Source organism: Sinohyriopsis cumingii, chromosome 14, assembly GCF_028554795.1.
Source record: "Sinohyriopsis cumingii isolate HCF-2022 chromosome 14, ASM2855479v2, whole genome shotgun sequence".
In the NCBI taxonomy this organism is placed as follows: Eukaryota; Metazoa; Mollusca; class Bivalvia; order Unionida; family Unionidae; genus Sinohyriopsis; species Sinohyriopsis cumingii.
This window is the reverse complement of record NC_142974.1, coordinates 91,862,036-91,875,377: the sequence shown is the minus strand read 5'-3', so window position 1 is coordinate 91,875,377 and position 13,342 is coordinate 91,862,036. Positions and strand designations below refer to the sequence as shown.

At 35.5% G+C, this 13,342-nt stretch overlaps 1 protein-coding gene across 1 annotated transcript; it reads right to left on the bottom strand.

The window, feature by feature from the left end:
- Positions 1-2,624: 2,624 nt before the first annotated feature.
- On the bottom strand, positions 2,625-11,118 carry LOC149784384 (uncharacterized). The gene is made up of 3 exons (XM_089932447.1): positions 10,575-11,118; positions 9,064-9,375; positions 2,625-4,259 (listed from the first exon to the last, which is right to left on the bottom strand). Exons 1-3 carry the CDS (start codon positions 10,903-10,905, stop codon positions 3,838-3,840), a joined length of 1,065 nt encoding a protein of 354 aa, XP_089788573.1. The 5' UTR covers positions 10,906-11,118; the 3' UTR covers positions 2,625-3,837.
- Positions 11,119-13,342: the final 2,224 nt, after the last annotated feature.

The window sequence follows — 13,342 nt, the reverse complement described above, 5'->3', positions numbered from 1 at the left end:
CATTAACAGTAATATCAGTATTGATGGATTAAACAAAAGCCAAGGTAATTTAATGAATGAAATATTCACAATTCTGCACATCCAGATATTGTCAAAGTCAACTTCATTTGAAAGAGTGGTTTACATTATAAACACAACTTTGAAAATATTTTAGATGTATTTTTTTTTTTCTTGGTGTAGTTGTAAATTGTATAAAACCAGCTAGCAATTCTTTGTTGCATCGAAGTTCGAAAGAGCTGTATAGAAAAGACCAGGTCTTATACCTCTCTAATGAGCCATTTTTCTGTGGAAAAACAAATGTAAAATGCCTAGTTTTTGTCATGGCAAAATGAACAGAAGAATGAAGAAGGTACAGTGTTTGTATTGAAAGTACCAACAACTAATCAATGTATGTAATAAAATTATGAAACAAATTCATTTTAGTGACCCAAACATGGAATAAAAACAGTAGGAAACGCTGACTTCTATTCTTAGATTCAGGATTAATAATTAGGGCCAATATGGGTAGTACCTTTTATGTCGCCACCACCAGAGGTTTATTCTTATTGGCAAAGATGAATTAAAATGAACGTTGGTGACGACTAACAATGGCAAAGATAACTTGAAATAGACGTTGGTGATGACTAACAATGGCAAAGATAACTTGAAATAGACGTTGGTGATGACTAACAAAGGCAAAGATAACTTGAAATAGACGTTGGTCATGCCAAAAAATATCAATGAATGTTGTAAAACACCATCAGGTAGAAGGAAAGTTGTATGAATGTGTTGGAGATTTATTCAAATTATTCGCAGACAGACGGTTTGTCGGATTGTGTTAAAAGACCAGCTTAGATTTTTTTTAAACTGACACAGATAGGGAAGTAGTCAGCTGTTAACTTCAGTTTCTATATTAAATTACACCAGTGTCTATTTTTGTTGAAATATGATATATGATTTATAAAAGGACTAATGGCATTAACTGTGAAGGGGTCAGAATTTCCAAAACTTCATTCATACATCGTTGCAATAAAAAGGAAGCCGCAAATAAAAACAAACATGGCCCATGTTTCCTACCTAAACTGAATCTTTACTAAGTGAGAAATACGCGTCTGCTTGAATCTTTAATAAGGAGGAAATACATTAACAGTATACTACAATCTTTGTTGATGGGAAATACATTATCAGTCTACTTGAATCTTTATTGAGGGGGAAATACATTATCAGCCTACTCGAATCTTTACTGAGGGGGAATACATTATCAGTCTGTTTGAATCTTTACTGAGGGGGAATACATTATCAGTCTACTTGAATCTTTACTGAGGGGGAAATACATTATCAGTCTACTCGAATCTTTACTGAGGGGGAATACATTATCAGTCTACTCGAATCTTTACTGAGGGGGAAATACATTATCAGTATGCTCAAAGAGTGAAGGTCAGTAGGTTAAATGTCCTTGAACAGCACAAGTAACTATTGCCGACTTTACCTTTACATACGAAACTTCATTTAAAACTGTCAAATTGTCGACAATCTCTTCTAATTGCAAACGTAAATTCAGACTGATTTCAGAGTTTTATAATTCTGTTTTGGTGAAGGAGCCAATAAAAGGTTTACATTTTTCTACCAATCCAGGTTAAATTTGCATGAGATACAAATCTCTATCCATTAAAGAGTATTTTGCAAGTTTTTACAAATGATGACAATCTGCCATCAAATACGGAGCCCGTTGCTAAAATTAGGAAAACATACTGATATGTAGGCCTTACAAATCTATATTTAAATAAATACCGATCCACCATAAACCATGGCTAACACTACGACAAAATAGAAAATCTATCATGTGTCAACCAATAGTTGATATTTTCAAATCAAAACCCACTTGACAATTTCAAACAGTCTTTGCATAGAGTATTTTAAAAGTCGATACCTTTCAGATTTATACAACTGATGCCAGTATGTCATCAAATATGTCTGATGTTACTTAAAAAAGAAAAATATTGAAATCACGTCTCAAAAACCATTTATTACATTTTAACCAAACTTAAAGCATCCTTGCATGAAGTTTGTATAAGTGATGATGATACTCCATCAGATATAGCCGCCTATTGCTAAAATTACAGAAAACATCAGTGACTTCTTTATTTTAAAACAACTGCTTAATAGAATTTGACCAAACTTGACGGAAAGCATGCTACCTTGAAGACCTTCCCGTAGAATCGATAGGAAATTTACATGAATGGCTGAAGTACGTTAGTATGATTTTATTTGATTATAAGAAAAGATACACGATTCAGGCAAAATAGTTGAGAAAGAGAAAGAACAACTGAATACATTAATAAACTTGTGATCAATTAATGGTCGTTGCAGGAGTTAATTATGGAAAGCGCTTCGTGTCTTTAATATGTTTGGACAAACGAATGTTAACGTTCGCCATAAAGTCTGAAGATTCACAAATAGTCACCGCAAGATACTTTTTTTCAACAATTATAACGGATGTAATATGTTCATTTTTATCTATAAATCAGAGTAAAAATATTTTTGGAAGCTATCTGAGAGCCAAATATTTTTTCAAACGAATATCAGACACCCTAACCCCACATCAAATAAAATAATTTTTCAGTCATTTAGAGTGAGATCAGGTCAATGGTTTCTTTTAAATTTTATTATATCCACAATCCCACACATTCTTGCATGTACATGAATCAAACGTTTACAAAACGTCATGAACATTAATGTTACGTCTAACTACGTAATATCTCATCGTGTACGAAAAGACGAAAATTAAATGCAATGGAATACATGTCTTGTTCTCACCGGTATCTCTAGCTTATAAACTATACAAAGTAGGAATAACTGAAACTCGGGTTCACGATGATTCACATACAAATCCATTGTTGCAAACCAAGGTAATTCATGATTGAAGCTTGTGCAATACGATTAAAAAGACGTAGTTTTATAGCTACATAAAATACATTAGTTATATAGCTAAATTCAAATATTAATTCGAACCCTGTATGGTATAATCAGTATAGTAAATTATTCCTTTCAGTGTTTTACAGCATTATATGAACTTCTCAACAGCCATTTTCATCCAGTACCACCTATTCAAATACCACTGTAATATCAAAACAGGAGCCTGTGCGTACAGTGTGCAGTGTGTTTCAGTGTGCTCACTGAAACAGGAGCCTCTGCGTACTAAAAGTGTGCTAACTGAAACAGAAGCAGCTGCCCTTGCTGAAGACTACACCAGAGACGTAAATGTTACACATGTCTCTGATTACACCAAGTAGACCTGACCGAAAACCAAAGTACAACATTTGCACTGTATGTCTCAGATTTCTACATCTTTTCCACGGAGGTGAAATTGTAGCGTCGAATATGAATGTACTAATAAGTAACGATCGGCGCACCTGACAGTACTACGCAAACAAACTAATTTCCAAGTCTAAGGTGGTGTATTGAGCAGATCTGAAGCCATCTGTCACATTATAGCTCTCGCCATATTGTTCAAAATTCTGTAATAGATGCCAGTTTCGAAGATGTGGTAATCCAAGAACTGCCTTTTCCATAACCATTCTCGAATTTCTGTATTTCATTGACTCCAAATCAGTATGTAAATCAGCAAATGTGGTCACAGATTTCAGTATTTGTTCACAGACTTCAGTATTTGGTCACAGACTTTAGTATTTGGTCACAGACTTCAGTATTTGGTCACAGACTTTAGTATTTGGGCATTTATTTTAGTATTTAGCCCATTGCGTGAAACAGGTCTCATTCCGGGTCAGCACAATCAAAGACAAATACTGGCCGATAGTAGATATAAATGAATTTTTTCTCCTAATATAAACCACCTGGTCAGAACAGCATGCCTGCATTTGCAAAAACTTCCTTTGTTACAGCAATAAAACAAATTTTACAGTTATAATCGGAATGTTTTCTACAACAGTGACAACGGAGTTTTGAGAGTCTTCCGAATAACATCTCAAACATTTTCAATCTTTTAGAATATATTTTCAATTTCATTTCGTGAGACACAGTTGCAAATACTGGTGACTGTTCCAAGTCGAAGGATTTCCTCTTGATGGCTAGTTCTATACTTTCCTCTCGAAGACGTGGTAGGTTGTATTTATCCGCGGCATTGAGAATGGTGACCAGTCCGTGCACCAGTGGTTTTTCAGACTTCTTACAGCGTGCTACTAAATGATCCTCGCACTTCTGAATCAAGTCCCCTTGCTTAAATTCTGCGGCCAGTTGAAGGACTTTGTGAACATTCTCATCTGAAAACAAAGCATGTAGAAAAAGTCAAATACATCGACCCATCGTCACACTATGTACACCGTGTCAATTACATCGACCCATCGTCATACAATGTACACAGTGTCAATTACATCGATCCATCGTCAAACTATGTACACCATGTCAATTACATCAACCCATCTTCATACTATGTACATCCTATCAATTACATCGACCCATCGTCATACTATGTACACCGTATCAATTGCATCGACCCATCGTCATACTGTGTACACCGTATCAATTACATCGACCCATCGTTATACTATGTACACCGTATCAATTACATCGACTCATCGTCATCCTATGTACACCGTATCAATTGCATGGACCCATCATCATACTGTGTACACAGTGGTCATGGAAACATTATTTTAACATTATAAATAAACAAACACTGAATGGCAAGAATGGATTCTGCTGACTGCTTCGATAAATACGTTTTTTACGTGCCGTAAGTTTAAGTAAAATTCAAACTTCGATGTTTTGGCTCACCCTGCATAGGAAGCCTATATGGCATTCTCAACTTGTAACAAAGGGCAGTTAGGCTTGCGCTTGATTTTAAAACGAGGATCAGACAGATACAAAGAAAAGTGAAAATTAGTGGTGGGCAAATGTCAGACATGTTCCAACAGAGGCGATCAAGACCATTATAACTACCTCAAACTTGTATTATCATAATATTAGCTTAGATATAGTGTGTAAGCCAATATTACATGTGAAATGCAATTCATGATTGAAGCTTGTGTTTTTGTATATGAAAAAGGTTAGCAAGAACTTGGCGCACACGTGACTCAAAACTCCACTCTACAAACGAACTTTTTTTTTATTATTTAGCTCTAATGAACTGGAATAAAGTGCCAATTACGATCCTCAACCACGGCCGTAGAGAGCGATCACGGGCCCTGGGGCAAGAAACACCCGGGCCTCTCCTAGATCTTGTTCAAACAAAAAATTTATTTTACAAAATTAAAAAGTGTTGTTTGGCCGGGGACCCCTTATCCCCACCCCACCCCACCCTTGTCGGCCATGTCCTCAACTCATCAATGACCATTATTACTAAGCATAGACTGAAACTAAATAATCGTGCAAGAATGAGCCAATAATTCTTTTTATTATCAATGATATCTTTGATCTGACAGTGCGTATGCTTGAGTCATTTTATTAACGCTGATTTAAGTTTGCAACTCGCGTAATTTTAACTGCTTTACAAATCGATTTAAAATTTGTAGCTAGTGTAATTTTTTTACTACTTTACAAATCCATTTTAACTTGCAACTCGTGTAATTTTTTTACTACTTTACAAATCAATTTTAACTTGCAACTCGTGTAATTTTTTACTACTTTACAAATCCATTTTAACTTGCAACTCGTGTAATTTTTTACTACTTTACAAATCCATTTTAACTTGCAACTCGTGTAATTTTTTACTACTTTACAAATCCATTTTAACTTGCAACTCGTGTGATTTTATCTACTTTACAAATCCATTTTAACTTGCAACTCGTGTGATTTTATCTACTTTACAGATTTATTTAAAACTTGTAACTCGTGCAATTTTAACTTTTTTTACAAATCCATTTAAACTTGTAACTCGTGTAATTACTTTACAAATCGATTCTAGCCATTCATGATTACAGTATCTGTTTTGTTTTTAGAGGTGGGGGTATATTTTTTCTGTTACATTTTGTTTAGTCATACATTTACAAATCTTTTTGTATTCGTATTGCAACAAAATGTAACATGCTTGCTTACTGGTGTATTTTGTATATAAAAAGGCTTGCTAACTAATGGAATTATTTGACTTTCTTAAGTGAAACTATACTTAATTTGAATGTATTTACCACATCGGATAACATTTTGTTCCAACATTAATGTGTCGGGTACCCGACCTGGTTTTGAACTACCCAGAAATACCCGACCAGGCCTGGTTTTCAGATATAAAATTTGATCTTCCCAGGTCCGGACCCTCACCAACTCCGGTTTTTGTGGGTGTGGGTCATAAAATATTTATCTAAAGAACCTTTCATGGTTGACAAAAATGGGGATGAGAGAGGGGTGGCAAACTGGAAAAGTGGAGTGGAAAAACCCGACGTAATTTCCCTAACTATCTATCTCTCTCTCACACACACACACACACACACACACACACACATACACACACACATATATATATATATATATATATATATATATATATATATATATATATATATATATATATATATATATATATATATACAATAATATGTTGCCCTCAATAAAGTATTCCTCCTTCTCCTTATTTTTCCTCTTATTATTATTATTATTATTATTATTTTCGATGATGATTATTTTTTTAATCATTTCAAATATTTAGAAAAATATATTATTTATATCGAACTGAGATTTTTTATATGGCAATAGAGAATGGAGCTTTTTCATTCAAAACTATTTCAAACATAAATGCCTATTATTGAAACCCAAAATACAAGAATTCATCTCAACTGACATGGATGAATCCTTTGCAGTTTTACTGGATTTAGATGGGAATTTTACAAGAGAGAACGTTATTAGAATTTGAATGTTACTTCCTTCAATCCTTTTTTATATTAAAAATATTTCTACAAACTGCATTCTGAACAGAAAATGGAAAACTTTTGAGGATTTTATGTCTATATTAACCTGAGTACTGTAAATCATTTACAAAATTTTCTTTGAGATGTGTTTTGAAAAGTTTAACTGCATCTGCTATCGTCACATCTTTATTACCTGCTATTTTAGTTAAATATAGTATTTTCCTAAAATTTTAGTTGGAAGTGTTTCTAATTTTATATTTAAGATATTTTACACATAGTTTATAATGGAATAAATTCGTTTTGCATCAACATTGTTCACAAATTGTTATGTATTTACTGTAAAGAAAAGGAAAGAACATAAAATAAATTTTGAAGAAATATTATCTATGCCTGCTGATTTTGTCTCAACTTGATTTGTTACTAGTGGTAAATTTTGGTTGGCATATTGGACCTATTGTAAGCTAGTATACCACACTGGTAATTATAAAGTGGAATCGACATACTTTGGAATCCGCACGTGTTGGGTGAATATCCTGACTTTAAAGATGTTGAAATCTTTTGTTTTTAACCCCTAACAAAATCTGGCCTACGTGTACTTCGTCGTTCTACCGTTACTTTACTTGTACCAAGGTTCTAACTTTGGCATCAATCAAATTGAATAAGCTTATCCCATGGCATCAATCAAATTGAATAAGCTTATCACATGGTATCAATCAAATTGCAAAAGGAAATGTTGGATACGCTTATCACATGGATGTAATTATCTGTTTCAGTCATTTTATACGGACTTGTTTTGACAGCACCTTGCCCGATTTGTCCTTGCTCCTTGTGTACAGGTATTTGGGGATAGGTGTTGTACGTAATTGGCTTTATTATCGGCAAATTCATTGTTATATTTATATCCTAGCCGTATAATAGAATGTTTGTGAACCTTACACTCCATATATATATTTTATAAGTTTTAAGTTACCGTGTTAGTACAAAGAGTAACAATAGAACTGGTTCAAAACGCAAGGTGGTAAATAGGACCATGCCCTTGGCTCATCGCCTTGGTTAGGATGTCAGACCGTCCCCCTCTTTGATATCACTCTACAACAGGCAAAAACTGTTATTAGCCTGGTGTTTACAAAAAGTGGCAACTCTTGAATGAAGTATACACTTGTTTATAATGGATCAAAACTAACGACATGATTTTAGGAAAACTAAGTCCTTGCCAATAAAATAAGCCAAACAGACATGTCCTCAAAGGTACTTATAATATATGCAATTAATTTTATCAAAGCTAAGTGAAAACTGACGATTATAATATTAGTCACTTGGCCATGTAACAGTTTCAAAACTGGCATTTGGATCGATGGAGAGTTTAACTATGTAAATTGAGTGGTCGATAACAAGGTGTGATTGCGTTAAGAAAATAATTTGGCACGGCTATGGTGGTTCATGTATTAAGGATAGTCTCTCAATTAGCACGATGTATGTTTTTCCGAATTTGGCACGAGTAAGCAGAACCATTGCATGGCGTATAAACTGTATATCATTGACTAATTAGCTGATTGGGCTTCGTCACTGTTTTAACAAGCGACATACGTCATCACAGTTCTGTTCAAATTTTAAAACAAGATGGTAGGCTTAGTCTTATGCAATGTGGTGTGTGTGTTTGTATATATATATATGTATGTATGTATGTGTATGTATGTATATATATATATATATATATATATATATATATATATATATATATATATATATATATATATATATATATATATATATTGATCCAATGGAACATTTTTGCACACAATTTAAGTTCTCAATGTGAAAGGTTCGTATAGATGAGGGTAGATTTGAGATGCCCCTAAAACGATTTTGGTATGGGAAGTGTAATATTCTCTCCTTACAAAATATTTAAATAAAAACCATTCATTTCCTTTCTTTATGACTGAAATTTAAGATCTATCACTTAAATAAATGTACCGCTGCCTCTCCGATAAGACATATTAATGCACCTTTCTAGCTCTACGAGCCTAAACGAGTCGAGAAAATAGATATAACAAATTTAAAATCAGCAGCTACTATATATGTTTTATGTGGATCAATAGCTATCATATAACATATCTAGTTTCATTCGGGAAAGAAGGTTGTCTTGTTTTTTGTTGGTATTTTTTAAATCAATAAATTAGGGGTGGCCTGTTGTTAAAGAATACGAGTGGATTAAGATACAACATACCAGATATTTTCAGATCTTCCAAAGCCTGTGATCTCCTATACAACAGCTTGTTTCTGGTATCTGAGCTCAGGCAGGAAAACTCTGGAATCTCCTCGAGCTCACAGCATTGTTGCACTTTGGTGACACGTTCAAAAGCCGCCTCATAGAGACTGGGTAAGGTGTAGAGTTCCGCCGTCAGTAGCAACAGGACTAGTTCTTTGTGGGATGCTTCATCTCCATTGCACTTGTTGAGGAGGTGAGTGAGACACTTCTGCCTCAATAGGTCTACTTGGTATTCCTCCGCCAGACCCAGCACAGAAAACACGTTCTCGTCTGCAAACAGAGAGGACATTTCATTTATCATTAGACCTACTCATATCCATAGCCACGGGTTTCATAATTTGGTTTTACACGTTATCTCAAAGAAGACTCAGTTTAAATAAACAAAAACAAAGAATAAATAGATATCAGTTGTGTTGGAAGACGTTTGATTCTTTTAAAAAAGAAAACAAAATGTTGTCAAAAGATTGTGTGTGTGTGTGTGTGTGTGTGTGTGTGTGTGTGTGTGTGTTACCATTTAAGTGAATAAATCTTTAGATTTCACAAATGGAACGAATTGCTGGAGTTAATGCATACGGATCATTATTTTAACTGCGTGCTATGTCCAGGATTAGATTTGTGAATTTCTCCTTTTTTGTGGGAATGGGGTGGGTGTCTAAATTTTACGACCAACATTGTTTTAAAGATGATGGACTTATTAATAACACATCTTGTTTTCACCATAATCAAAAGCCTCGAACTCCTTCGTCTGGTTTTATTGTGACTGGTTATAATCTAAACCATTTCAGTAATCCAAAGATATTGTTGAAGCATTTAACAGTAATCCATATATGTCGTGGAAGCATTTAACAGTAATCCATAGATGTGGAAACATTTAACAGTAATCCATAGATGTGGAAACATTTAACAGTACACGGATATATCGAGTGAGAATAAAGTTTTATGTAGACCTCAAGAAGGAGATTTTCTGTTCCAACCATGCTTAGCAATATAAGCAAGAATTCAGATCAAGTTCAATTACAGAAAGATTCTGCAGTTGTGACATACACTAAGGCAGTAAAAGAGAAATACAGTCTTAAAGGCTTTTGTTTGAAGTTTATTTTTCGCAATCAATACAAGTCTCATGTCCGTGTATATACTGCTGTCCATGACGAAGAGGAGGATGCCTAGAACTGACACAGCTGAATTGATTCTTTGATTTTTTTTTAAATTGAGTCCTTAAATATGAAACATCTTGATGCAGCTAGGATTATCTTGTTTTTGGAGTCAAGAAAACTGGTTTGTGCTGAGAAATTGGCAAGACGGGAATTTGTCAAATTGGGGGGGGGGGATCTGAGCTCATATCGTACACAAAATAAAAACTATCAAGAGTTGTATGGGTTTCTTTGTGGTGTGTGTGTGTGTGTGTGTGTGTGTGAGAGAGAGAGAGAGAGAGAGAGAGAGAGAGAGAGAGAGAGAGAGAGACTTTGTACCTGATATTGGTTTCAGTATATTTGGGTATAGACAAGACAAGAAATCCACCATATCGTCATATGTTTTGTCAGGAAGGGGTATCGTGTTTGCACCCCTCTCTTTGAAGTCAGACTCGAACATTCTTCTGAAGACAGGGGACATTAGGGCCAGCACCTCCTTGGACACGTAAAGGATCTTGTCCCCCTCCACAATAAATGTGATGCTTGTCGTGATCCCATTTGGGGCAGAGAACGGCCCCTTATCATCTCTTCCCATGTTGCTTGCAGACTTCTCTGATTGGGGTCGCCTCACAAGTCTGATTACAGCACGCGGTGACCTGTTTCCCGACATTATCTGAGTAGAATGTACACATTAATCCGTTTAAACCCAATTTTCACCAGCGACTTCCTTACTATGAAGTCACGTGTCTTTAATTACTGATTTTTACAAGCTGTGCATTCCGGGTAGATCAGCGATCAATATGATCAAATAAATACACAGTACTATTGATCGTCTCTATTTAGGTTAAGTACTAAGGACTGTGTATTCGTTACATCAGGTTTGTTTACCTATAGAATTGGAAGGGGCAGCTTGCGGATCGTATATAATAAATCATTACCTCTACTGATTACAACTTCTGTGGGTGGAAGAATAGTCTCGACTGTGTGACGATGGTAAATACATTATTATGGTGTATAGAAATTGTGTATACTTTGGAATAAAGCGATAATGAATAAAATACCTACCTGTGGCATTATTACATTCCGATTAATCATGATAATTCATATTCATTACCAGTCATCGATATAATTGTTGTCCACAAAAAGAACAAAGCTTAGTAATATTCATCGATAATTATTGTTACGAATAGACAAAGATTATGGCTGTCTTACATCAGCTGTTCGAAGGCAACAATAGTCAATGTATTACGTTTTATCTGGTTTTAATGTTCATTCAAAGCAGAACAAGTGATAGGAGTACAACTACAGTGAATGGACAGCGACGGTCCGGATCTTTATCTGTCCGAAAGTTAAAGCCCCTGTGACGTGTCCTGTTTCTTTGTTTGTAAACATCTAACCTGCAAAATATGATCAAACTTGTAGATGCATGCTTTATAATCGCGTCTCCAATAACCCCTCGTCAATGGCTTCACGCAGAACCTTTCGCATATATACATTGTATTTATGTATGTATGTATGTATGTATGTATGTATGTTGGGTTGGCGCCGTATTATGCCAAGGGGTATTTAGTCCTAAAATTTCCAAGAGATTATTATAAGATTTTATTTATTTATATACTTCATCTCGTAAATGCGTTAGCTGACGATGTATTTCTCTTGTTTACATTCTCGGTTTTATGTTGTGTTTCTAATATGTATAATCCGTGTTTTTATTAACCTGATCTAATCTTTACTGCACTCGTTCCATGGTCATCGTGCTTCCCAAGAAAGGAAACCTACAGCTATGCCAAAACTACACAACCATCAGTCTGATCAGTCACACGAGCAAAGTCATGCTGAAGATAATTCTCAACAGACTAAAGCCTCAAGCAAAGAAAATTATTGCTGAAGAGCAGGCGGGCTTTCGAGCAGGAAGGAGCACTACAGAACAAATATTCAATCTCAGATTCCTTTCCGAGAAATATACCTTCAGCATCAGCAGAATATATACCACGTATTTATAGATTTCAAAAAGGCCTTCGATAGGGTATGGCATGCTGCCTATGGGCAACTACGAGGAAGTACAACATCAGGTCAAACCTGATGCAGGTTGTTGAGCATCTCAATGTCAAATCCACCAGTGCTGTCCTCATCAATGGCAGCAGAGAAGATTGGTTTTCAACAACAATTGGAGTCAGACGGGGATATATACTGTTACCTACACTCTTCAACATCTTCCTGGAAAGTATCATGGAGGATGCCTTGCATGACCACAAGGACACTGTCAGCATCGGAGGAAGAACAATCACCAACCTTCGCTTCATAGATGATATTGATGGTTTAGCAGGAGATGAAAAAGAACTAGCTGACTTGGTTGAGTGCCTCGACACAACCTCCACAGCATACGGTATGGAGATTAGCGACGAAAAACCCGAACTGATGACAAACAACATCAATGCATAAATAAAGGTCAGTGGACAGAAGCTGGAAAGATCACGATCTTCACAAACATGGGATCAATTATCACAGATGAAGGCTCCAAACCAGAACTACTTTGCAGGATTGCCCAGACGACAGCAGAAATAAGAAGGATGAGACCAGTATGCCAAGATACCAATATTACTTTTGGTTCAAAAATAAGGTTGATGCGCTCACTTGTCATATCCATATTTCTATATGCTTGTGAAATATGGACGCTCACGTCAGATCTACAAAGAAGAATTCAAACCTTCAAAATGAAACGCTGACCATGTAACCAATGAAGAAGTCCACAACAGGATCCAACGATCCATCTGATCCATTGAAGTCTTTTTGACCTGTAAAAAAGCGTAAACTGAAGTGGTATGGTCTTGTCTCAAGATCATTTGGACTGACAAAAACAATCGTGCAAGGCACAGTACGAGGGCGCAGAAGAAGAGGCAGACAGAAAAAGAGGTGGGAAGACAGCATTAAGGAGTGGACAGGCATGGATTCGGAGATTCCCAAAGGGCAGTATGGAACAGAGAAAGATGGAGATAATTGGTTGTAAAGTAAATTATGTGTGCCCCAACGACCTCTTGGATTAAGTGATTGATGGTGATGATGAGAATGATGATGATGCATCTTTGCTGGAGAGGAAATGAAGTCAG

Excerpts from the sequence above, each read along its gene's own strand:
- LOC149784384 (XM_089932447.1), bottom strand. The coding sequence starts at position 10,905 with ATGTCGGGAAACAGGTCACCGCGTGCTGTAATCAGACTTGTGAGGCGA. Across the intron at positions 9,376-10,574 it reads TATACTGAAACCAATATCAG|ACGAGAACGTGTTTTCTGTG; the intron begins GTACAAAGTCTC and ends CTCTGTTTGCAG. Across the intron at positions 4,260-9,063 it reads GGAAGATCTGAAAATATCTG|ATGAGAATGTTCACAAAGTC; the intron begins GTATGTTGTATC and ends CTTTGTTTTCAG.